This window comes from Cetorhinus maximus, unplaced genomic scaffold (genome assembly GCF_964194155.1).
Source record: "Cetorhinus maximus unplaced genomic scaffold, sCetMax3.hap1.1 HAP1_SCAFFOLD_2182, whole genome shotgun sequence".
Classification (NCBI taxonomy): Eukaryota; Metazoa; Chordata; class Chondrichthyes; order Lamniformes; family Cetorhinidae; genus Cetorhinus; species Cetorhinus maximus.
Genome location: NW_027598121.1, coordinates 20,310 through 47,384, shown reverse-complemented (window position 1 = coordinate 47,384; position 27,075 = coordinate 20,310). Strand labels below are relative to the sequence as shown.

The 27,075-nt window shown below is 50.6% G+C and overlaps 1 protein-coding gene across 1 annotated transcript; it reads left to right on the top strand.

Moving 5' to 3' along the window:
* Positions 1-567: 567 nt before the first annotated feature.
* On the top strand, positions 568-26,823 carry LOC144677050 (uncharacterized; the record flags this gene model as incomplete). The annotated part of the gene is made up of 9 exons (XM_078537314.1): positions 568-689; positions 2,221-2,340; positions 4,710-4,807; positions 7,188-7,351; positions 14,789-14,945; positions 18,266-18,348; positions 19,447-19,501; positions 20,258-20,359; positions 26,643-26,823. Coding segments are annotated over 9 exons (1,082 nt in total), but the record flags the coding sequence as incomplete, so codon positions are not given.
* Between the last annotated feature and the right edge of the window lie 252 nt (positions 26,824-27,075).

Here is a 27,075-nt window from a genome sequence, read left to right as displayed (position 1 = left end):
AGACGATGAATGATTTCGAAAGGAAATTGGACAGGCAGTCGAGGGGATTGAACGTGCAGGGATATGGGGATAGAATGAGGGGATGGGGCTGACTGGATTGCTGCACAGAGGGCTGGCATAGACTCAATGGGTCGTATGGCCTTCTGTGCCTTTATCTGGCGACTCCATGACTCTGTGTTAGGAGATTTCTTTCTGTGCAGAGCCACTAGGACATAGTGCGTCTGATCAAAAACAGCTCTTACGGGGGGAACGGACAAATATCTGACAATAGTCGTTTGGTGTTGCAGAACGTGAGTGTGGCTGAGAAAAGAGACATGTTGAAGCTTTTCGTCTTGGACTCATCAGGACACTTCGCAAAGAATACCGAGATAAGAGGAAAACAACAATTTATACTGCATGTGAGGACAGTGTTGATTGGTTGGCAAGTGGAATTGCCTTGGGGAATGCACCAGTGATGGCCACTGGTAGTTAACCGCCAAGCTTCGACCTGGCTCTTTTCCCCGCCACGGGGTTCTGTTTCTCCCGGAATTTATCTAACTCTCTTTCCCCTGTTTTTCCCAAACGCAGGAGATTTTCATGGACAGTGGCAGGCCTGCGAAGGCCTCGGAGCCGCCAGGTTCGGCCTGGGAGACCCCGCAAAGGCCGTCCTTTACTACAAGCAGGCCCTCGCCGCTCTTGTCAAGTCGCAGGTACCCGCACAACCTACTCAAAAAGCGGGCAGGGTGGGAGCTGCCCCTGCCGCAGGGAGCAGGAAGGTCCCAGGCCCCCATTCCCGGCCTGTACTGACTGGGTGGGCCTCAGGCGGGCCTTGGGGACGAGTGAGGTCGGCCAGGCTTCACACTCCGGGTTCCCGTGCGTTGTTTACTCCCCAAGTGCTGTCACTGGTGTTACGTAGACCGATGGGATGAACAGCCAGCTTTTGGTGGTGGTGGTGGTGGTGGGACTGGGGGCGTTAAGGAACCTGGTACCTGGTAAAAGGCACCTGCATCAGCACCTGAAGTGCTGTCACCTGCAAGGCCTCGGATCATCAGAATGGGTGGCTCGTTTTCAGTTATGTCCTTTTTCGGCCAGCACAGACACGATGGGCTGAATGGCCTCTTTCTGTGCTATAACCTTCCTACGGTTCTAAGGTGCTGTGGACACCAGGGAGCGGTCCCCTTCCAACAACCCCATGGGATCTAAAAAAAAACCATCTGGAGTTAAGCCCCGCCTCAGAGGCACTGAGCCAGGCCCGACAACGTAAATCGGAGTCTAACTGACGGCTGGTCACTGATGTCGTAGGGTGAGGAGGCCACAGGAGCCCGAGGCCAGAAGAGCACCAAAAGAAATAAAGATTTACATTTATATACCGCCTTTCACCACCACCACCGAACATCTCAAAGCGCTTCACAGCTTCTGAGGCGTGGTCACTGTTCTAATGTAGGAAACGCTGCAGCCCATGTATGCACAGCAAGATCCCACGAGCAGCAATGCGATAACGACCCAGGTCATCTGTTTGACCAGTGATGTTGATCAAGGGATTAACACGGGGTCCCAGGGAGAACTCCCCCTCGCCCCCACCCCCGCTACCACCTCCTCCTCCTCTGCCCGCTGTTTTCCAAAACAGTGCCACGGGACTGTCTACATCCCACCCTAACCGGCAGATTGGACCCCTGCTTAACGTCTCACCCGAAAGACAGCGCAGCACTCCCCCCAAGCACGGGCGCTGGGAGCACCTACTTATATTTCCGCGTTCAGGAGCAGGACGTGAGCCCACGGCCCTCGTGACTCCACGGTGAGCGAGCGCTTCCGAATGAGCCACATGGGGAGCTGGAGACGGAGAGAGGCCGTGAAGAGATATGTGTGCACAGGGATAAGGGTCCTTGCATTGGGAGAGTAGTCAGCAAGTGCAGATTAGTGAGGAGGGGGGATAGGGATTTTAATACCGAACAGGGATTTAGCAATGATTAAGTAACGTGGGCTGTTGACTAGGAGTCGGAGGTGTGCCACACCCCCTCTAAGACACAGAATGAGGTGAGTGATGTGAAAGGATCAGAATGAGGATTAAAATGCGGAGTCAATAGAACTGGGTTACTGATGATGAATAGGCTCACTCCACACAACCTCCAGTGCGATCTCCAGAGGGTATCTCCCTGTGCACGAACCTCGACTGTGATTAACCTCAAAAGGGACATGAAGTATCCACAACTAATGCCGGATCCTTCTCCGACCTTCCTGCAGGAACCCACTGGCTCAGCACAGGAAAGGATTGTGAATAAACTGGCAGATGCCATTCAGTACAAACTGTCTCTGAACAGCGCATTGCCTCACGCTAGGGGCATCCCTCCAGCCATGCCATTGGTAAGTGTTTTACACACATTTAAACAGCGGTCCATCTGAGATCATCCCAGCAGCTCTCCATTTTCATCGTCATTATCCATTGCAATAGGAGCGTCCCTACTCACCCAGCCCGATACCCAACTCACCCAGCCCGATACCCCACTCACCCAGTCCGATACCCCACTCACCCAGTCCGATAGCCCACTCACCCAGTCCCACACCCAACTCACCCAGTCCCACACCCAACTCACCCAGTCCGATACCCCACTCACCCAGTCCGATACCCCACTCACCCAGCCCGATACCCCACTCACCCAGCCCGATACCCCACTCACCCAGCCCGATACCCCACTCACCCAGTCCGATATCCAACTCACCCAGTCCGATACCCCACTCACCCAGCCCGATACCCCACTCACCCAGTCCGATACGCAACTCACCCAGTCCGATACGCAACTCACCCAGTCCGATACGCAACTCACCCAGTCCCACACCCAACTCACCCAGTCCCACACCCAACTCACCCAGTCCGATACGCAACTCACCCAGACCGATACGCAACTCACCCAGTCCGATACCCCACTCACCCAGTCCGACATCCAACTCACCCAGTCCCACACCCAACTCACCCAGTCTGATATCCAACTCACCCAGTCCGATACCACACTCACCCAGTCCGACATCCAACTCACCCAGTCCCACACCCAACTCACCCAGTCCCACACCCAACTCACCCAGTCCGATACCCCACTCACCCAGTCCGACATCCAACTCACCCAGTCCCACACCCAACTCACCCAGTCCCACACCCAACTCACCCAGTCCGATATCCAACTCACCCAGTCCGATACCCCACTCACCCAGTCCGACATCTAACTCACCCAGTCCCACACCCAACTCACCCAGTCCCACACCCAACTCACCCAGTCCGATACCCCACTCACCCAGTCCGACATCCAACTCACCCAGTCCCACACCCAACTCACCCAGTCCCACACCCAACTCACCCAGTCCGATACCCAACTCACCTAGCCCGATACCCAACTCACCCAGCCCGATACCCAACTCACCCAGTCCGATATCCCACTCACCCAGTCCGATACCCAACTCACCCAGCCGATACCCAACTCACCCAGTCTGATAGCCAACTCACCCAGTCCGATACCCAACTCACCCAGCCCGATACCCAACTCACCCAGTCCGATACCCAACTCACCCAGCCCGATACCCCACTCACCCAGTCCGATACCCAACTCACCCAGTCCGATACCCAACTCACCCGGCCCGATACCCCACTCACCCAGTCCGATACCCAACTCACCCAGCCCGATACCCAACTCACCCAGTCTGATAGCCAACTCACCCAGTCCGATACCCAACTCACCCAGCCCGATACCCAACTCACCCAGTCCGATACCCAACTCACCCAGCCCGATATCCCACTCACCCAGTCCGATACCCCACTCACCCAGTCCGACATCCAACTCACCCAGTCCCACACCCAACTCACCCAATCTGATATCTAACTCACTCAAGCTGACACACCTCATGCATGGGAATATTTTATGGGGACAGTATAGAGGGAGCTTTATTCTGTATCTAACCCTGTGCTGTACCTGTCCTGGGAGTGTTTGATGGGGACAACATGGAGGGAGCTTTACTCTGTATCTAACCACGTGCTGTATCTGTCCTGGGAGTGTTTGATGGGGACAGTGTAGAGGAAGCTTTTATCTGTATCTAACCCCATGCTGTAGCTGTCCTGGGAGTGTTTGATGGGGACAGTGTAGAGGGAGCTTTACTCTGTATATAACCCCGTGCTATACCTGTCCTGGGAGTGTTTGATGGGGACAGTGTAGAGGGAGCTTTACTCTGTATATAACCCCGTGCTGTACCTGTCCTGGGAGTGTTTGATGGGGACAGTGTAGAGGGAGCTTTACTCTGTATCTCACCCCGTGCTGTACCTGTCCTGGGAGTGTTTGATGGGGACAGTGTAGAGGGAGCTTTACTCTGTATCTAACCACGTGCTGTATCTGTCCTGGGAGTGTTTGATGGGGACAGTGTAGAGGGAGCTTTACTCTGTATCTAACCCCATGCTGTAGCTGTCCTGGGAGTGTTTGATGGGGACAGTGTAGAGGGAGCTTTACTCTGTATCTAACCCCGTGCTGTACCTGTCCTGGGAGTGTTTGATGGGGACAGTGTAGAGGGAGCTTTACTCTGTATCTAACCCCGTGCTGTACCTGTCCTGGGAGTGTTTGATGGGGACAGTGTAGAGGGAGCTTTCCTCTGCTTTATAAAGGGTGGTTCTTCACTCACTCAACACAATGGTGCCTTGAATTGGCCATTCTGTATTTGTGATGTGATGAATCATTAACGTTCTGTGTTGTTCACAGAAATACCTACCTGGAAGTTTCCCTCGAACAAACCCACTCAGGGCTGCTGTCCCCGTAACCCATGGACATACAAATGGCCATCGAAAACAAATTCTTCAGTAAGTACAGTGCTGCCTCTCGCTATGGGGAAGGAGGGGAGGGAAGGGTGCGTTCCAAAATCCCAGTTACTTCCCAGACAGTGACCATTTTGTGTGTGTTTGCACAGTGTGAGTTATTGATTAAGCAGCATAAGTGGGACTGAATCGCTTTAGCACTCTCACCTCTAAGAACTTAAAACCCACTCTGATCCCATCCTTTGCTGTAACCCACACACATGATGGATGAGGGGCCAGCACAGTCAGGAAGGGCCAAATGGTCTCTTCCTGTGCTGGATCCCTTGGTGCTCACACAAAACCTCAGCTGATCAGTCCTCATCTACCCAGGGGTACAGGGGCCAATTGTCATGCTCTGGATAACTCGTGGCACTGTTACCGAAACTAGCCCTCAATTCGAGATTTTTATTAAAATGTTGAATTTATTTATTTGTTGAATTTAAAATCCTCCAGGGAATTAGCTTGGGCCTCTGCTTTACTAGCCCAGCTATTACCACAAAGCCACCAATTCACCTGCTCTGATTGTGTTATCAGCCCTTTATCCAGTAGAGGGGGCAGATGCTGAATCCATCCTTTAAGTGACTTTTAATGCATCAGCAAATCTCCAGGGAGTACGCTGTACCCATCATCAGATCACTTGTGTTTCCATTTGGTTATTCGCCATTAAGAAAGGAGCCTCTTAAAGTATTCTCCCCATTTCCCTCAATCCCCACCACCCACCTTCTCCCCATTTCCCTCAATCCCCACCCACCCACCTTCTCCCCATTTCCCTCAATCCCCACTACCCACCTTCTCCCCATATCCCTCAATCCCCACCACCCACCTTCTCCCCATTTCCCTCAATCCCCACCCACCCACCTTCTCCCCATATCCCTCAATCCCCACCACCCACCTTCTCCCCATATCCCTCAATCCCAACCACCCACCTTCTCCCCATTTCCCTCAATCCCCACTACCCACCTTCTCCCCATATCCCTCAATCCCCACCACCCACCTTCTCCCCATATCCCTCAATCCCCACCTACCCACCTTCTCCCCCTATCCCTCAATCCCCACCTAACCACCTTCTCCACATATCCCTTAATCCCCACCTACCCACCTTCTCCCCATATCCCTCAATCCCCACCACCCACCTTCTCCCCATATCCCTCAATCCACACCTACCCATCATCTCCTCATATCCTTCAATCTCACCTTCTCCCCATATCTCTCAATCCCCACCTACCCACCTTCTCCCCATATCCCTCAATCTCACCTTCTCCCCATATCTCTCAATCCCACTTTCTCCCCATATCCCTCAATCCCCACCTGCCCACCTTCTCCCTATATCCCTCAATCCACACCTACCCAACGTCTCCTCATATCCTTCAATCTCACCTTCTCCTCATATCCCTCAATCTCACCTTCCCCCCATATCTCTCAATCCCACTTTCTCCCCATATCCCTCAATCCCCACCTACCCACCTTCTCCCCATATCCCTCAATCCCCACCTACCCACCTTCCCCCCCATATCCCTCAACACCCACCTGCCCCCCCATCTCCCCATATTCCTCAACCCCCACCTACCCACCTTCCCCCCATATCCCTCAACCCCCACCTGCACCCCCATCTCCCCATATCCCTCAACCCCCACCTACCCACCTTCCCCCCATATCCCTCAACCCCCACCTGCCCCCCCATCTCCCCATATTCCTCAACCCCCACCTACCCACCTTCCCCCCATATCCCTCAACCCCCACCTGCACCCCCATCTCCCCATATCCTTCAACCCCCACCTACCCACCTTCCCCCCATATCCCTCAACCCCCACCTGCACCCCCATCTCCCCATATCTTTCAACCCCCACCTACCCACCATATCCCTCAACCCCCACCTGCCCCCACCCCATCTCCCCATATCCCTCAACCCCCACCTGCCCCCCCCATCTCCCCATATCCCTCAACCCCCACTACCCACCTTCCCCCATATCCTTCAACCACCACCTGCCCCCCCATCTCCCCATATCCCTCAACCCCCACCTACCCACCTTCCCCCCATATCCCTCAATCCCCACCTGCCCCCTCCATCTCCCCATATCCCTCAACCCCCACCTGCACCCCCCATCTCCCCATATCCCTCAACCCCCACCTGCCCCCCCCCCCATCTCCCCATATCCCTCAACCCCCACCTGCCCCCCACCCCATCTCCCCATATCCCTGAACCCGCACCTGCCCCCCACATCTCCCCATATCCCTCAACCCCCACCTTCTTCCCCCATAGGACAAAAGAAAAAATAGATTTGCTGATGCTTGTGAGAGTTCCGAAAAGCTGCCCTTTACGTTTTGCAAGCTGTGTAATCGTCCTTCCTGTATTCCTGCCTCTCATTCTCCCTATTGTTTTGGGCAGGCCCGTGGAGAACCGGTTTCCCCCAAACCCCCCTCAGTCCCCAGGAACGCAACGCCCCTGTCGACAGCGAGTGCAGAGCCGCAATGGATTCCCTTCACAAGGCCCCGCAGTCCCAGGCACCTCTGTTGGAGAAACCAGGCAGTCTCTCAGCAACGGACTCAGAGGTAACGAAAAGGGGTTGGTGGGGTGGTGGGGAGGGAGTTTGGTGAAGGAGGGGGGTGGGTGCAGGATGCTGAAATTATTTTAGTTTTATGTTTCAATTGCTGCTTGACGCAATGGATCCCATTACAGGTTTCAGCTTGCAAACCTCCTTGTCTTTAACACTCATGGAATCTTTGGAATAATGCAGCACTCTAGGGTGGCCATTCAGCCCATCACGCCTGTCAGGAGAACGTAAGAAATAGGCACAGGAGGAGGCCATTCGGCTCCACATGCCTGCTCTGCTGTTCAATAACATCATGGCTGCTGTTCTACCTCAACTCCACCATCCCCACGGCTCCCCATATCCCTTAATTCCTCCTGTATTCTATCGATTTTTGGATACTAAAAATCTACCGCAGCTCTCTCCAAAGGTTCATCACCCCCAAGTGAAGACATTTATTTTCATTTTAGTGCCAAAAGGCCATCCCCTTATCCTGAGACTGTGATGCTCCCTAGTTCTAGACTCTCCAGCCAGGGAGAAGCAGCCTCTCCGCATCTACGTTGTCAAACCCTCGAAGGATTTTATGTGCTTCAAGTAGATAACCACCCGTTCTTCGAAATTCCGGGGAATATAGGCCAATCCTACTCGATCTCTCCTCACAGGACAATCCCTTCATCCCAGCAACCAGACCAGTGAGCTCCTTCCAAGGCAAGACCCAGCTCTTTGAATGAGCGAGCAAATTAGTCCTACTCCACTTCCCTTTCCCCGTGGGCCTGGAAAATTGTTCTCCTCCAATGGAATAGCGTGGTGAAGCAAGAAGAGGCGGGAGCAGTGGTTCTCAGACCTTGACTCCGCAATCCACTCAGGCGGGGTGAAGGAGCCATGGACCACCTACCGGTATCAATATCCTATCAATTACATAATTAATGTAATTAATGTCAATTAAATTGTCAAGGTTCTTGATTGGTAAGGGGATCAAAGTTTACAGGGAGAAGGCGGGAGAATGGGGTTGAGAAACTTATCAGCCATGATTGAATGGCGGAGCAGACTCGATGGGCCGAATGGCCTAATTTCTGCTCCTTGGTCTTATGGTTAAGGGAAACAGGGTGATGAGTACTTGAGCACATATAAATAGGGGATAGCTGGGACACTGGGAGGAGAGCTGAGAGACTGAACAAGTTAAAAAAACAAAGAAAAGCTCTTAGTTTCTGCTGTGCCAACCGGCTTGGATCCTGTTGACACAGGCCGATCCCACTTGTTTTCGCTCGCCACTGCAAAAGTAATCATCAGAATTAATGGGAACGTTAGGGGGAGGCGATGGCGCAGTGACATTGTCACTGGACTAGTAATCTCAGAGGCCCAGGGTAAGGCCTTGGGGAACCGGGTTCGAATCCCACCACGGCAGATGATGGAATTTGAATTCAATAAAAATCTGGAATTAAAAGTCCAATGATGTCCATGAAACCATTGTCGATTTTTGTGAAAACCCATCTGGTTCATTAATGACCCTTTAGGGAAGGAAATCTGCCGTCCTTACCCGGTCTGGCCTACAAGTGACTTCAGATCCGCAGCCATGTGGTTGACTTTTAACTGCCCCCCTGAAATGTCCGAGCGAGACCCTCAGTTGTATCAAACTGCTACAAAGTCTCAAAAAAGGAATGAAACCGGACAGACCACCCGGCATCGACCCAGGCACCGGAAACGACAACGGCAAACTCAGCCCTGTCGACCCTGCAAAGTCCTCCTCACTAACATCTGGGGGCTAGTGCCAGAATTGGGAGAGCTGTCTCACAGACTAGTCAAGCAACAGCCCGACATGGTCATCCTCACAGAATCATATCTTACAGATAATGCCCCAGACACCAGCATCACCACCCCTGGGTATGTCCTGTCCCACTGGCAGGACAGACCCAGCAGAGGTGGCAGCACAGGGGTATAGAGTGTGGCGGGGGTTGCCCTGGGAGTCATCAACATTAACTCTGGACCCCATGAAGTCCCAAGGCATCAGGTCAAACATGGGCAAGGAAACCTCCTGCTGATTACCACGTCCCGCCCTCCCTCAGCTGAGGAATCCGTGCTCCTCCATGTTGAACAGCACTTGGAGGAAGCACTGAGGGTGGCAAGGGTGCAGAATGTACTCTGGGTGGGGGGCTTCAATGTCCATCACCAAGATTGGCTCGGTAGCACCACTACTGACCGAGCTGGCCGAGTCCTAAAGGACATAGCTGCTAGACTGGGTCTGCGGCAGGTGGTGAGGGAACCAACAAGAGGGAAAAACGTACTTGACCTCATCCTCACCAACCTGCCTGCCACAGATGCATCTGTCCCTGACAGTATCAGTAGGAGTGACCACCGCACAGTCCTTGTGGAGACAAAGTCCCACCTTCACACTGAAGATACCCTCCATCGTGTTGTGTGGCACTATCACCGTGCTAAATGGGATAGATTTCAAACAGATCTAGCAACTCAAGACTGGGCATCCATGAGGCGCTGTGGACCATCAGCGGCAGCAGAATTGTACTCGAACACAATCTGTAACCTCATGGCCCAGCATATCCCCCACTCTACCATGACCATCAAGCCAGGGGATCAACCCTGGTTCAATGAAGAGTACAGGAGGGCATGCCAGGAGCAGCACCAGGCATACCTAAAAATGAGGTGTCAACCTGGTGAAGCTATAACACAGGACTACCTGCATGCCAAACAGCATAAGCAGCAAGTGATAGACAGAGCTAAGCGATCCCACAACCAATGGATCAGATCTAAGCTCTGCAGTCCTGCCAAATTCGCCAGGGCCACTCAGCCAGAGCCACTCAGCTCCTGACCTCATTACAGTCTTGGTTCAAACATGGACAGAGGAGCTAAACTCCCGAGGTGAGATGAGAGTGACTGCCCTTGACATCAAGGCAGCATTTGACCAAGTGTGGCATCAAGGAGCCCGAGCAAAACTGGAGTCAGTGGGAATCAGGGGGAAAACTCTCCGCTGATTGGAGTCATACCTAGCACAAAGGAAGATGGTTGTGGTTGTTGGAGGTCAGTCACCTCAGCTCCAGGACATCACTGCAGGAGTTCCTCAGGGTAGAGTCCTAGACCCAACCATCTTCAGCTGCTTTATCAATGACCTTCCTTCCATCATAAGGTCAGAAGTGGGGGTGTTCGCTGATGATTGAACAATGTTCAGCACCATTCACGACTTCTCAGATACTGAAGCAGTCCTTGTCCAAATGCAGCAAGACCTGGACAATATCCAGGCTTGGGCTGACAAGTGGCAAGTAACATTCACACCACACAAGTGCCAGGCAATGACCATCTCCAATGAGAGAGAATCTAACCAACACCCCTAGATGTTCAATGGCATTACCATCGCTGAATCCCCCACTATCAACATCCTGGAGGTTATCATTGACCAGAACCTGAACTGGATTGGCCTTATAAATACTGTGGCTACAAGAACAGGTCAGAGGCTAGGAATCCTATGACGAGTAACTCACTTCCTGACTCCCCAAAGCCTGTCCACCATCTACAAGGCACAAGTCAGGAGTGTGATGGAATACTCCCCACTTGCCTGGATGAGTGCAGCTCCCACAACACTCAAGAAGCTCGACACCATCCAGGACAAAGCAGCCCCGCTTGATTGGCACCCCATCCACAAACATTCACTCCCTCCACCACCGACGCACAGTAGCAGCAGTGTGTGTACCATCTACAAGATGCACTGCAGCAACTCAGCAAGGCTCCTTCGACAGCACCTTCCAAACCCACGTCCTCTACCATCTAGAAGGATAAGAACAAAGAAAAAAACAAAGAAAAGTACAGCACAGGAACAGGCCCTCCAAGCCTGCGCCGATCATATTGCCTGTCAAATTAAAACATTTTGCACTTCCGGGGTCTGTATCCCTCTATTCCCATCCTATTCATGTATTTGTCAAGCTGCCTCTTAAACGCCACTATCGTACCTGCTTCCACCACCTCCTCTGGCAGCGAATTCCAGACACTCACTACCCTCTGCGTAAAAAACTTGCCCCGCACAAGGGCAGCAGACACATGGGGAACACCACCACCTGGAAGTTCCCCTCCAAGCCACTCACCATCCTGACTTGGAAATATATCGGCCGTTCCTTCACTGTCGCTGGGTCCAAATCCTGGAACTCCCTCCCTAACAGCACGGTGGGTGTACCTACACCACAGGGGACTGCAGCGGCTCAAGAAGGCAACTCACCACCACCTTCTCAAGGGGTAATTAGGGATGGGCAATAAATGCTGGGCCCAGCCAACAATGCCCACATTGAATGAATTAAAGAAAAGTGAATATTTTGCTGATTTTTCATTACTAAATTTATGTACATTAATTTTTTTAATTAAGTTTCATAAGTAAATTAATAATCCATGCTAGAAACAGAATTATAGACATTTTTCTATTCTAAACGTGAAGACTACAAGAGAGCATGTTTACGAGATGCTCTAATGTGTATTTTAAAGTCATCACAATATTATTCTGCCGAGAAACTAAGAGGGCCAGAACCTCCAAGGAGAGGCAATCACAGTCGAATTACCACTCTGCTCTTTTTTCCTTACCCTGGAACACAGCCACACCTTTCTCGCCTGCCCTTCCGACTCGAGAATAGTGCAGCGCAGTGAGTTCCCGCGTCCTGCAGTCTAGTGCATCAGAGTCGGGGGAAAGGAAGCCACGGCCCCCTCTTTTTACGGCACGAGCTCGGTGAGAGGAGTCAGTACTCCGGTTACTCAGGAGTTAGAAGTGGTTCCAGGTCTTCTAACTTTTCCTGGGTAACTCTTCTGCTAAGACAACCATCCGAAGTCTTCGATGTAAGTCGGAGTATCAGACAGCTCCCAGTCCAGGGTAACTCCCCACCTGAAGTTGAACTTCCCAGGCGATTCATAGAAACATAGTAAATAGGAGCTGGGGTAGGCCATTCGGCCCTTCGAGCCTGCTCCGCCATTCATTATGATCATGGCCGATCATCCAACTCAATAGCCTGTTCCCCCGCTTTCTCCCCATATCCCTCGATTCCCTTCGCCCCAAAATTCCCGTGCAGTCCTTGTCAGGGAACTTCCGCGGGACCCCCCACCCCAGCACATCTTCTGGGTACCTCCGGAGATCAGAAGTTCTGGTCCATGCTTATCTTATATCATAATCAATCCAACCAAGTGAACGATAGCATCAATTTTGCTTATAAAACTAAACCGTTAGAGTTTGTGCTTATGCCACGCATGCGAGGAGCCCACCCTTTTTTTTGTCTATATTTTCTTTCACAGGATGTGGGCGTTGCTGGCTAGGCCCAGCGTTTATTGCCCACCCCTAATTGCCCCTTGAGAAGGTGGTGGTGAGCCACCATCTTGAGCCGCTGCAGTCCCTGTGGTGTAGGTACACCCACCGTGCTGTTAGGGAGGGAGTTCCAGGATTTGGATCCAGCGACAGTGAAGGAACGGCCGATATATTTCCCAAGTCAGGATGGTGAGTGGCTTGGAGGGGAACTTCCAGGTGGTGGTGTTCCCCATGTGTCTGCTGCCCTCGTCCTTCTAGATGGTAGAGGTCGTGAGTTTGGAAGGTGATGTCTAAGGAGCCTTGGTGAGTTGCTGCAGTGCATCTTGTAGATGGTACACACACTGCTGCTACTGTGCGTCGGTGGTGGAGGGAGTGAATGTTTAAGGTGGTGGATGGGGTCCAATGAATCGGGCCCTGGATGGTGTAGAGCTTCTTGAGTGTTGTTGGAGCTGCACTCATCCAGGCAAGCGGGGAGTATTCCATCCCACTCCGTCATGCAAGTGGTGGGGATGAGGGTTCTAGACTGTTTTCTCACCTGGACTTGGCTTGGAGGGGGGTGGTTGCGCCTCAGCGACTTGCATTTTGGAACAGCCCCACCACCTGGAGGGCCGCACGTGGAGAAGCGATAGAGTTGAGGGCCTGGAGCACGTTTCACGGTCCCAGAAAGGGCAGCAGGGACTGCAAAGCACCTACTGTGCCTGTAGCCGTCACAGGAGAAACCACTGAGCTCACCTCCGCCAGCCACAATTCAGGAGTCACTCTGCCCACTCCTGGTAATCAAACTTATAACCGCGCTCTTGTGAATGGGCCCTGTTCACAGGGATCCAGAAACTTTATCCTGAGGGTTTGAGTGGCTTAAGCCCCACTTCAGAGACTTAAGTGCCAAAGGCTGACACTCCCGGTGCCAGTATTGAGAGAGAGCTGCACTGTTGGTGATGCTGTCTTTCAGATCAGATGTTGAACAGAGGCCCTGCCTGCCCTCTGAGGTGGATGCAAAGGATCCCACGGCCACTACTGGAAGCGGAGGGGGGGGTGGGGGGCGGGGTGAGCTCTGCCCAGGTCCCAGGGGGCCAACGGTCATCCCTTAGTCAACGTCACCAAACACAGATGGTCTCCGGCCATCGACGCATTGTTGTTTGTGGGATCTTGCTGTGCATAAATTGCCAGCGACCGAGGCCGGGACTCTCCGGCCCCATCGTGGCCGGACCGCCGCGGGGGGGTGGGGGGATGTGGCGGGCCAGCCAAAGGTCCATCGACCGGTAGATCCCGGGGACTGGAAAGTCCCGGCCTGAGTTTCATACGTTACGACAGTGACCACCCTTTAGAACACTGGCGGTAAATGCCGGCCACAACGGGTTAAAAGAAAAGACGCGGAGCACAAAAATGAGGGTCTCATTTTCATCCATTCACTCACGGGATGTGGGCATCGCTGGCAAGGCTGGCATTTATTGCTCGTCCCTAATTGCCCCTTGAGAAGGGGGTGGTGTCAACTGAGTGGCTTACCAGGCCCTTTCAGAGGGGCAGATAAGAGTCAACCGCCTGGCTGTGGGCCTGGAGTCACGTGTAGGCCAGACCGGGTAAGATGGCAGATTTCCCTCCCTACAGTGAACCAGATGGGGTTTTATTTATGACAAACCAGTAGTTTGATGGCCACCATTAGTGAGACCAGCTTTTTATTCCAAGTTTATTTAGTTAAGCGAATTTAAATTCCCCCAGCTCCCGTGGTAGGATTTGAACCTGTAATCAAACCACGATTTCACCATAACTGTTTCCAGACCTTTCTAGAAGAAAATTAACAGCTGTAAAAAAAAAAATCAAGGCTTTCGTAAGTGTACTGATGTGGCATTGCTCATTATATGCCAGAACATGCAGTGGTACAGGATACAGTGGTGCTACAAAATTGCTTAATGGCCGCAGCCTGACACTGCAGTGTCACGTGACCTGTTTACATAGAGAATTCCCTGTATAACTGATTAAGCATTTCAGTGTTAGCTGTTTACATTGCAAAGGCCACGAACAAAAGAAAACGTGACTAGGAAATTGTAGGCAGAAGAATTCTTATTTATATAGACATGGACATCCAAAATTAATTTTAAATAAATGAGAATTGTCAGCCCACAAGTTGACAGAGCGGAAACCCAGATTGAAAAAAAGTCCCAAACTATCTCCCCTCAGAAACAGCGGAGATGGAGAGTGCTGTGGTACACAGGCAGAACAGTGAAAACGTGCACTGCGATGGGGCTGAGACACAGGAGATAGAGGAGGATTACCTTACAGTCAATACGGAGGACGAGCAACATTACCAGGAGGACAATGCTGCTCAGGCAAACAGGTAACATGGTCAGGCTGATCTCCTGGGTTAGTTTTGATCACCATGGGAAGAGTTGGAGAAGAATTTCTGAGCTTTTTTTCCCCTTTCTCCTCCGAATTGGCCAGGATCTTTACCTGGCTTTTCGCATGTCTCAGGAAAACACATGTTCCCAGGTGGGATGAGGAGCGTATATATATATATATCATAATGCAGAAAGGAATAGTGATCATGTGGATGGAGCAGAGGGTGCTATCCTCTCCATCATTGTTCATGCGCTTGCAATGGGCCTTAATGTCTTTGGCCCATTGAGTGGATTGGAGTAACTCCTCAGTCCCACCCACTCAAAACCCCATCTTCCCTCCCCTCCTCTCAAGAAGGGGCTGATTCTCCATCTCAGGAGGAGCCTATCCACACCGTCAGCCACACCAGAGCACGTCTATAGCTGTCAGTCTTCACGTTGGGTTGCCAACCCTCCAGTATTGGTCTCAGGAATTGAAGATCAATCTCCAGGACACAGCTGTGTGCAACCTGGAGAAAAATCATCAGGATATTAAAAGGGATTTTTTTTTTTTGTCATTTTCTTTGGACATTTCTCTTCACCAGATCTAAAAATCTGGAAAATAAAGGGGAAAAGGGCTGTTTTACAGACGACCAAGCATCGTCCATTTGGGTAATGAGCCTTTTTAGCTTTCAATTGGCGCAGGAAGGCAATGCGTCACAAGGATGGGTGTGTTGGCCAATTATTGGCTGGAGTGTGGGGGCAAGTCATGTGATGAAACCTCCAGGAATGCATTGGCAACCCTACTTCACATATGAGTCTGTGCATTGTTGTGGCGTTAATGTCAATCCGTGGGGAGGGAGGTGGGTTGTGGAGGGGATCCTCGCAATCAAGGCTTCAACCCTGGCCCAGGCAATCACCAATTCCAGAACGAGTCCCAGAGGAATTGAGTATAAAAGTAGGGAAGCCTTGTTACAACTCTGCAGGGCCTTGGTGAGACCACACTTGGAGTACTGTGTACAGTTTTGGTCTCCTTACTTAACGAGGGATACACTTGCGTCGGAAGCTGTTCAGAGAAGGTTCACTGGGGCTGATTCCTGGGATGAAGGGGGGTTTGTCTTATGAGGAAAGGTTGGGCCCTGAACCCATTGGAGTTTAGAAGAATGAGAGGTGACCTTATTGAAACATATAAGATCCTGAGAGGGGGGGTTTGACAGGGTGGATGCTGGGAGGATGTTTCCCCCACCTCGTGGGGGAATCTAGAAAGAGGGGGCACAGTTTCAGAATAAGGGAAGACGGAGATGAGGAGGAATTTCTTCTCTCAGAGGGTGGTCAGTCTGCGGAATTCTCCCCCCCAGAGAGCATTGGGGGCCGGGTCACTGAATATATTCAAGGGTGAGTTGGACAGATTTTTGATTGACAAGGGAGTCAAGGGTTATCAAAGGTTATCAAAGAATCACAGAATCAAACAGTGCAGAAGAGGCCCTTCGGCCCATCGAATCTGCACCGACACGTGAGAAACACCTGACCTACCTCATCCCAATGTGGAGTTAAGGCCACAGTCCGATCAGCCACGATCTTATTGACTGTCAGAGTTGGCTCGAGGGGCCACTCCGATTCCCATTTCTTTTGCTCTTATGAATCACGAGATGTCAAGGAGCCCTGGCTGAACCTTGACTGCTTAATCTGCTCCTGAGCCGCAGCCTATGGCACCCCCTCTAAACTCAGCGGAGGCTGGGATGTGTGGAATCCTGGAACCAGGGGTCGGAATTTTACGGCCCCTCCAATTTTCCCATCCCGTCAAAGTCAATGGGCTTTTGGACGGCCCGCCGCATTTTATGGCCCCGCGCCCCCCTCCTGGGATGGGGCTGCAAAGTTCCACCCGTAGAATCGTTACAGCGACAGGAGAAGGCCATTCGGCCCCTTGTATCGGTGCTGGCTCTCCTAAGGAGCAATTCGCGCCCTGCCACCCCCTTGGGTTGCCAACTGCGATTAAGTCTATTCCTGGAGGTCTCTCCGCGTGACTTGCCCCCCACGCTCCAGCCATTACTCGGCCAGCACATCCACCCTTGTGACACGTTGCCTTCCTACGCCAACTGGAAAGCAAAAAGACTCATTACCCAATTGGATGATGCTTGACTGTCAGCCAAACAGCCTTTTTTTCCCCCTCGTTTTCAACATTTTTGTACCTGGTAAAGAGAAATGTCCACGGAAAATGACAAAAAAAAGCACCGTCTTTTTAATGTCCGGATGATTTTTCTCCAGGGTCCAGCGCACAGCAGAGTCCTGGAGACTGACCTTCCATTCCTGGAGACTCCAGGCCAATCCTGGAGGGTTGGCGACCCTACCACTCCCTGCATCCCCTGCACAGGAATACCTCCTGTTCAGGTATTGAGAACATTTGGAAAATGTCGAAAGATTTATGGCACAGAAGGAGGCCACTCTGCCCATCATGTACGTGCCAGCTGAAGTACAAGCCCTCCCCCCTCCAGCCTAACGCCATTTTCCAGCACTTGGCCCCAGCTGTTACAGGGCCTCAGCTGCACATCCAGACACCTTTCAAAGGAAATGAGGGCTTCTGCCTCCGCTACCCTTTCAGGCAGCGAGTTCCAGACCCCCAGCACCCTGTAACAGCCGGTACTACACTTACCAAGGAGCCCACTAATAGGAAAGGGGAGCATCGACACTGACCTTGTGGAACACAACAGGTCATTGTTGCGCATTCTTTTAAAAACATTCCCACGGTTTATACATCCGAGAGCAGTAACAATCTCAGCCCGGAGTCAGAAGTCCCACTCCACTCAAGCCTGTAAAACAGGGTCAACACTCCCAGTGCCGGCACTGAGGGAGTGCTGCGCTGCCGGAGGTGCCGTTTTTCAGGATGGGACCTCAAACCAAGGCCCCGTCTGCCCTCACGGGTGGATGTAAAAGATCCTACGGCCACTATGTGGAAGAAGAGCAGTGGGGGGGAGTTCCCCCCAGTGCCCTGCGGTCCAATACTTATCCCTCAGCCAGCATCGCCAAAAGAATAGATGATCTGGGTCTTCATCACATTGCTCTCCGTGGGATCTTGCTGTGCGCAAGTTGGCTATCGTGTTTCCAACCTTACAATAGGAACCGCACTTCATTGGCTGTGAAGATGTCCCGAGGCGGTGATCGGCGCTAGAGAAATGCAAGTTTTCTTATTTTCTAGCCCTGTCCCAGTTAAATGTCCTGTTGACCGTCGATGTAGGAATGGCCGGTAACCGGGGCAGTGACTACAAAATGTAGGCCATTTCGGAAGAGGTCAGGTACACGACGTGAAACAGGTACAGTTTCTGATAGTGTCTTACTTTCCTCCCAGGAACTTAAACAACACCTATCTACAACCGGACCCCATGTATCTGAATGACCCGCCACTCGAGACCCTAAAGGCCACAGAGAGGAGTAAGTATTGCAGAGACCAGGATCACCCTGGATAAGTCAGATGCCCAAAGCACTGTTATAGGAAGCTACTGTTTTCCCAAGCACAGTACAGTGAGTGCTGAAGGACTGGACTCTCGACATTACCAGAAGAATAGATCGAGAACTTTTCCTTGCATCCAGAGACACCATGAGGCAGACAAAGCTCCTTCGACAGCAGCTTCCAAACCCACGACCTCCACCACATAGAAGGAAAGGGGCTGTATGCTGTTGAAAACACCACCGCCTGCAAGTTCCCCTCCAAGCCACTCACCATCCTGACTTGGAAATATATCGGCCGTTCCTTCACTGTCGCTGGGTCCAAATCCTGGAACTCCCTCCCTAACAGCACGGTGGGTGCACCTACACCACAGGGACTGCAGAGGTTCAAGAAGGCAGCTCACCCCCACCTTTTCAAGGGGGCAATTAGGGATGGGCAATAAATACTGGGCCCAGCCCAGCGACACCCACATCCCATGAACGAATATATAAAAGAAATCAAATCGGCCAGGAGCTTATTGAATGGCGGAGCAGGCTTGAGGGGCCGAATGGCCTAATCCTGCTCCTAATTCGTATGAACTGATCAAAGTTTTCAAGATGTAAGGGGAACAGATAGGGTGGTTAGAGAGAAACCATTTCTGTAGGATGCTTGTCTAAACATAGTCTAAAAATGAGAATCTTTCAGGAATTAATTTAGGAGCCACCTTGACACGCAAAGGGTGATAGGAATTTGGAACTACCTTCTGCACACAACGAGATCAATTGTTACCTTTAAATCTGTGATAGATTTTTGTCAACCAAAGGTATGAAGGGATATGGGGCAAAGGAGAGTAGATGTAGGTTAGGTCTCAGATTAACCATGATCGTACTGAATGGGGGAACAGGCTCGAAAGGCTGAATGGCCTACCCCTGTTCTTACCTTCCTCTGTCAGTGGCTACACTTCAAAACGACAGGGCTGGCTGTATAAAGTGCTTTGCGACGTTGAGAAAGGTGCTATAGAAATGCAAGTGTTTCTCTCTTTTTGTCTGACCCCCACACTCTCTCTGATTCTCTCTCTCTCTCTCTCTCTCTCTCTGATGTAGGTGACCATTTATATGAAATGTTCCATGCGGGACAAACGCTGGCTGCGGAGAAAGGGTAGGTCTGCACATTCCTCCTGCCTGTTGGAGCTGAGTGAGTTTTTTGGCACTTTGCTTCGGTGTTCTCGAATGTCGGGTTGGATTGGCCGAGAGCGGTGTTTTGCATTCCAATTCCCATCTCTGAGTACAGAATCCACACTGATTCAATGATGCAGTAACCTGGGGATGCTAACCTGTGGCTAACATGGCGAATGATAATCTCTAAATGCCTGCTTCATCAGTGTAGAGGGAGCTTTACTCTGTGTCTAACCCCGTGCTGTACCTGTCCTGGGAGTGTCTGATGGTGACAGTGTAGAGGGAACTTTACTCTGTGTCTAACCCCGTGCTGTACCTGTCCTGGGAGTGTCTGATGGTGACAGTGTAGAGGGAACTTTACTCTGTGTCTAGCCCCGTGCTGTACCTGTCCTGAGAGTGTTTGATGGGGACAGTGTAGAGAGAGCTTTACTCTGTATCTAACCCCGCGCTGTCCCTGTCCTGGGAGTGTTTGATGGGGACAGTGTAGAGGGAGCTTTACTCTGTATCTAACCCCGTGCTGTACCTGCCCTGGGAGTGTTTGATGGGGACAGTGTAGAGGGAGCTTTACCCTGTCTATAACCCCGTGCTGTACCTGCCCTGGGAGTGTTTGATGGGGGCAGTGTCAGGGAAACTATTTAAGGTTTTCCTTTCCCAGACTTATCACCATTTTGAAGGGCAAGTTTTAGAGAGGGTGAGAGGACTTGGTCTCAGGATTCTTACCTCTCCTTTTACATTTCAGTGTGGCATCAGGATCACAGAAGTCTGGGAGTTCCACCAATGGGAATGATCAGGAAGGTCCAAAGTGGAAGAGAAAGTGGAAATCAAAAATGTGCAAAGTCATGTGAGGTCCAATTTTTCCACAGGTTGTGGCTGTTGCTGCATTTTTCCCAAAGTTCGGAATGCTGCTGGTGTCACAGACATTCACACTTCCTGTCTCAGGAAGTCACCATATTCATCGTTCCCCATCATGTTGCAATTCCTTTCCCAATACACTCTCAAGGCTGTTGCAAGCATGTCGGCCTCTCTCAGGCCTCACATTCAGTGTTAACCACTTGTCCTCTCCTGTGGGCTGCAAAAGTTAACCTCTCACCCTGTCCTGAGGGGCTGCTCAGTGTTGACCTCTCACCCTGTCCTGAGGGGCTGCACAGGGTTGACCTCTCACTCTGTCCTGTTGGCTGCAAAGGTTAACCTCTCACCCTGTCCTGAGGAGCTGCACAGTGTTGACCTCTCACCCTGTCCTGAGGAGCTGCACAGTGTTGACCTCTCACCCTGTCCTGAGGAGCTGCACAGTGTTGACCTCTCACCCTGTCCTGAGGAGCTGCACAGTGTTGACCTCTCACCCTGTCCTGAGGAGCTGCACAGTGTTGACCTCTCACCCTGTCCTGAGGAGCTGCACAGTGTTGACCTCTCACCCTGTCCTGAGGAGCTGCACAGTGTTGACCTCTCACCCTGTCCTGAGGAGCTGCACAGTGTTGACCTCTCACCCTGTCCTGAGGAGCTGCACAGTGTTGACCTCTCACCCTGTCCTGAGGAGCTGCACAGTGTTGACCTCTCACTCTGTCCTGAGGGGCTGCACAGGGTTGACCTCTCACTCTGTCCTGAGGGGCTGCACAGTGTTGACCTCTCACCCTGTGCTGTGGAGCTGCACAGTGTTGACCTCTCACCCTGTCCTGTGGGCTGGTCATGTTGACCTCTCACCCGGTTCTGAGGGGCTGCTCAGTGTTGACCTCATCCTGTCCGGTGGGGCTGCTCAGTGTTGACCTCTCACCCTGTCCTGTGGGCTGGTCATGTTGACCTCTCACCCTGTCCTGTGGGGATGCTCAGTGTTGACCTCTCACCTTGTCCTGTGGGCTGGTCATGTTGACCTCTCACTCTGTCCTGTGGGGCTGCTCAGTGTTGACCTCTCACCTTGTCCGGTGGGGCTGCTCAGTGTTGACCTCTCACCCTGTCCTGAGGGGCTGCACAGTGTTGACCTCTCACCCTGTCCTTTGGGGCTGATCAGGTTGACCTCTCACCCTGTCCTGTGGGCTGGTCATGTTGACCTCTCACCTTGTCCTGTGGGCTGGTCATGTTGACCTCTCACCCTGTCCTGTGGGCTGGTCATGTTGACCTCTCATCCTGTCCTGTGGGATACTCAGTTTTGACCTCTTACCCTGTCCTGTGGGGCTGCTCAGTGTTGACCTGTTGCTTTGTCCAGTGGGGCTGGTCAGTGTTAACCTCTCACCCAGTCCTATGGGCTGCTCAGTGTTGACCTCCCACCCTGTCCTGTGGGCTGCTCCGCGTTGACCTCTTGCTTTGTCCAGTGAGGCTGGTCAGTGTTGACCTCTCACCCTGTTGTGTGGGGCTGATCAGTGTTGACCTCTCACCTTGTCCAATGGGTGGCTCAGTGTTGACCCTTCACCCTGGGTCATCGCTGGATCGTCACTAGCCTGTGAGACATTAACTACCCATCTCCAGCAAGGTCACAGCGAGGGCGCTTAATGGTGAAAAGATATCTAGAGCCCAATGGCAGTATGGCCGTGAAATTCGCCAGTCCTCTCCCCATACCTGGTACCATAGAGAAGGAAAAACGGGCTTGGGTCCCTGCTGCTGATCATCACCCTTTGCATCTTGTGTGAAGGAAAGGGACCAGGCCTGGTTATGTTGACAACGCCACCCACCCCCCCAACCCGACCCTAATGGGCCTCAGTGTCTTGGGTGGCGTACTGGGAGCCTTCCTGCACCTCTGGAAACACTGCCTCAGCAGATCCGAGAGGGAGCAAGAGGCCAATAGCCGGCTTGGAGACAGAGAGCACGGTCCATAACCTGAGGACAGCCTGGATTCATTGACAGCCCAAGGCCTATGCAAAACCTCTTCCTGCAATAAGGACATGGGATTACAACTAAGACATCCAATCAGGGAACACCCCAAATGTGGAATCTCTCTAGCCAGCCACCAGTGTAGGTAACTCGCAGCCCCAGTGGTCATCTCTGTTATCACCAAGCGCTAATTTACAATGACCCAATCCCCCTCAAACAGCCACCGGCCTTGGGGGCAATGGAGTTAGGCCCGGGTGTGAATCTCCGCCCACGCTCAGCCTTCAGTCTGAACTGGGAAGGATGGCGAATGGCCTCCTTCTTTTCCTATGTAACAGGCTTGAGGAGCTGTATGGCCTCCTCCTCCTGTATCTGCGTAACATATTCAAGGGGCTGAAAGACCTCCTCCTGTTTTTGTGTAACAGACTCGAAGGGCTGAACGGCCTCCTCCTGTCCGAGAGCAGGGACTGCAGGGGGGAACGAGTGAACTTACCATGGCACCGTGGTACAGGGAGCCATTCAAGTGGGGGGAGGAAATAGGAACGTAGTAGTGGTAGGGGACAGTATAATTAGGGGGATAGATACTGTTCCCTGCAGCCGTGAACGTGAGTCCCGAAGGCTGTGTTGCCTGTCCAGTGCCAGGGTTAAGGACATCTCCCAAGGCTGGGGAGGAACTTGGAGTGGGAGGGGAGGGATCTGGTTGTCGTTGTCTACGTTGTTACCAACGACATTGATAGGACTAGAAAGGAGGTTCTGATGAAAGAATTTGAACAGTTAGGAGCTAAATTAGAAAGCAGAACCTCCAAGGTAATAATCTTTGGGATTACTACCTGAGCCACGGGCAAACTGGCATAGGGCAAATAAAGTCAAGGAGTTAAATGCGTGGCTCGAAGATTGGTGTGGGAGGAATGGGTTTCAGTTCATGGGGCACTGGTACTGGGGTAGAAGGGAGCTGTTCCGCTGGGACGGGCTTCACTTGAACCGTGCTGGGACCAGTGGTCCTGGTGAACCGAATAACTAGGGCTGTAGAGAGGGCTTTAAACTAAATAGAGGGGGGTTGGTTCTGGAGAGAGGATACATAGGTTTACAAAGCAAAAGGGTATGGCAGCCTTGCCGGGCAGCTGTTTAGGTAATGATTCCCAGAGCGTGACAGGCAGGGACAGAGTGTACAAAGCATAAATAAAACAGCAGCAAATAGGGTCAAAGGGGGAAAAGTGATAAAAAGGCAAAATTAATTGCTCTTTACTTAAATGCACATAGTATTCTGAACAAAATAAATGAATCAACGGCGCACATAGAGGTTAATGAGTATGATCTTATAGCCATTGCGGAGACGTGGTTACAAGGAGATCAAAGCTGGGAACTAAATATTCAGGAGTATGTGACTTTTCGAAAGGACAGGCAGGAAGGAAAGGGTGGTGGGGTAGCTTTGTTAGTACGAGATGGAATAAGTATGACAGCAAGAAAGGACCTTTGATCGGAAGGTGTAGAATCCATATGAGTGGAGGTGAGAAATAACATGGGGAAGAAGGCACTGGTGGGAGTAGTCTGCAGGCCCCCGAACAGTAGTTATACTGTAGGACAGAGAATAACTCAGATAATGAGGCCATGTAAAAAAGGCAGCACATTAATCATGGGTGACTTTAATCTTCATGTAGATTGGGAAAATCAAATTGGCAGAGATATCCACAAGCAAGAATTCATACAGTGTATTCAGGGCAGCTTCCTAGAACAATATGTTGTAGATCCAACCAGGGATCAGGATATTTTGGATTTGGTAATGTGTAATGAGGCAGGTTTAATAAATAATCTCAGAGTAAAAGATACCCTAGGAAACAGTGACCATAATATGGTAGAATTTAGCATTCAGTTTGAGAGTGAGAAACCTGGGTCAGAAACAACTGTGCTAAACTTAAATAAGGGTAATTACGAAGGAATGAGGGCAGACCTGGCTGGAGTGGACTGGGATAGGATTTTAGCAGAAAAAACAGTTGATAAACAATGGCAGACATTTAAGAAAATAGTTCATGACTCACAACAAAGCTATATCCCAGTGAGGAAGAAGGATTCAAGGAAGGGGATAGACCAACCATAGTTTACCAAAGAAGTTAAGGGCAGTATCAAATTAAAAGAAAAGATATACAATGTGGCAAAGATTAGTGGTAAGCCAGAGGATTGGGAAAGTTTTAAAAGCCAACAAAAGATGACCAAAAAATAAAGAGGGAGAAAATAAACTTTGAGGGTAAACTAACAAGTAATATAAAATCGGACAGTAAGAGCTTCTTTAACTATATAAAAAGGAAGAGAGAGACCAAAATGAACATAGGCCCCTTACAGAATGAGGCTGGGGAAATAATAATGGGGAACCAGGAAATGGCAGAGGAGTTGAATAAATACTTTGCTTCAGTCCTCATAGTAGAAGACACTAATAGCATTCCAAAAATACTAAATAATCAAGGGGCAAAAGAGGGGGAGGAAATAAATACAATAACTATCACTAAAGAAAAAGTACTAGGGAAACTAAGGGGGCTAAGGCCTGATAAGTCCCCTGGATCTGATGGGTTGCATCCCAGGATATTAAAGGAAGTAGCTACAGAGATAGTGGATGCACTGGTAGTAATCTTCCAAGAATCCTTAGATTCTGGAAAACTCACAGAGGATTGGAAAACTGCCAATGTAACACCCTTATTCAAAAAGGGAGGGGGACAAGAAACAGGTAACTATAGGCCAGTTAGCTTAACATCTGTCACTGGGAAAATGTTGGAGTCTATTATAAAGGATGTAATAGCAGAGCATTTAGAATTACATAATCCAGTCAAACAGAGTCAGCACGGCCTCATGAAGGGGAAATCATACCTGACAAATTTATTAGAATTCTTTGAGGAGGTGACAAGCAGGATAGATAAAGGGGAACCAGTAGATGTGATATATTTGGATTTCCAAAAGGCACTTGTTAAGGTACCGCACATAAGGCTACTTAATAATAAGAGCCCATGGTGTTGGGGGTAGTATATTAACATAGATAGAGGATTGGCTAACTAATAGAAGACAGAGAGTTGGAATAAGGAGGGCATTTTCAGGATGGCAACCTGTAACTAGTGGAGTGCCACAGGGATCAGTGCTGGGGCCACAATCATTTACAATATATATTAATGACTCAGATGAGGGAAGTGAATGTACTATCGCCAAATTTGCGGATGATACAAAAATAGGTGGGAAGGCAAGTGGTGAGGATGACACAAGGAGTCTACAGAGGGATATAGACAGGTTAAGTGAGTGGGTCAAAAAGTGACAGATGTAATATAATGTGGGAAAATGTGAGGTTATGCAATTTGGCAGGAAGAATAGAGGAGCTGAATATTATTTAAATGGAGAAGGACTGCAGAAGGCTGCAGCACAGAGGGATTTGGGCGTCCTTGTGCATTCATCCTTGATGAATCCCAAAAAGCTAACATACAAGTTCAACAGGTAATAGGGAAGGCAAATGGAATGTTGGCCTTTATTTCAAAGGAATGGAGCATAAAAATAGGGAAGTCTTGCTAAAACTATGCAAGGCACTAGTTAGACCACACCTAGAATACTGTGAACAGTTTTGGTCCCCTTATCTAAAGAAAGATATACTGGCATTGGAGGCAGTCCAGAGAAGGTTCACTAGGTTGACCCCGGGTATGGAGGGATTTTCTTATGAGGAGAGGTTGAGTAGGTTGGGCTTGTACTCATTGGAGTTTAGAAGAATGAGAGGCAATGTTATTGAAACATATAAGATTCTCAGGGGGCTTGACAGGGTAGATGCTGAGAGGTTGTTTCTCCTTGTGGGAGAGTCTAGGACCAAAGGGCATAATCTCAGAGTAAAACAGAGATGAAGAGAAGTTTCTTCTCTCAGAGGGTAGTTAATCTGTGGAATTATTTACTGCAGAGGGCTGTAGAAACTGGGTCGTTAAATATATTCAAGGTGGAGATAGACAGATTTTTAATCAGTAAGGGAATCAAGGGTTATGGGGGAAAAGGCAGGAAAGTGGAGGGGAATTATCAAATCAGCCATGATCTCATTGAATGGCGGAGCAGACTCGATGGGCCAAATGGCCTACGTCTGCTCCTATCTCTTATGGTCTTATAGGTTCGAGGACCTGAATGGCCTCCTCCTGTTCCTGTGTAACACGTTTGAGGGGCTGAATGGCCTCCTCCTCTTCCTGTGTAACTGGTTTGAGGGGCTGAATGGCCTCCTCCTATAGCTGTATAACATGATCAAGGGGCTGAAAGACCTTCTCCTGTTTTTTTTGTAACAGACTTGAAGGGCTGAATGGCCTCCTCCTGTTCCTATGTAACAGGTTCGAGGACCTGAATGGGCTCCTCCTGTTCCTGTGTGACATGTTCGAGGGGCTGAATGTGCTCTTCCTGTTCATGTATAGCATGTTCGAGAGGCTGAACGGCCTCTTCCTGTTCTTGTGTAACGGGTTTGAGGGGCTGAATGGCCTTCCACTGTTCCTGGGCACAGGCTCGAGGGGCTGAATGGCCTCCTCCTGTTCCTGTGTAACAGGTTTGAGGGGCTGAATGGCCTCCTCCTTTAATCTCTGAACTGGAGAGGAGAGTGGGGTCATAAATTGCAACATTTAAAATCTTTCTGAATTTCCCTTTGCAATTCCAGCCCTGGCTGCCCTATATGTATTTTAAAAATTAACTATTTTAATATATATTTTGTAAAATTTGATTAACTGTGTTGATTTTTTAAAACAGAAGTCCTTTATTTTTATATACGTGGTG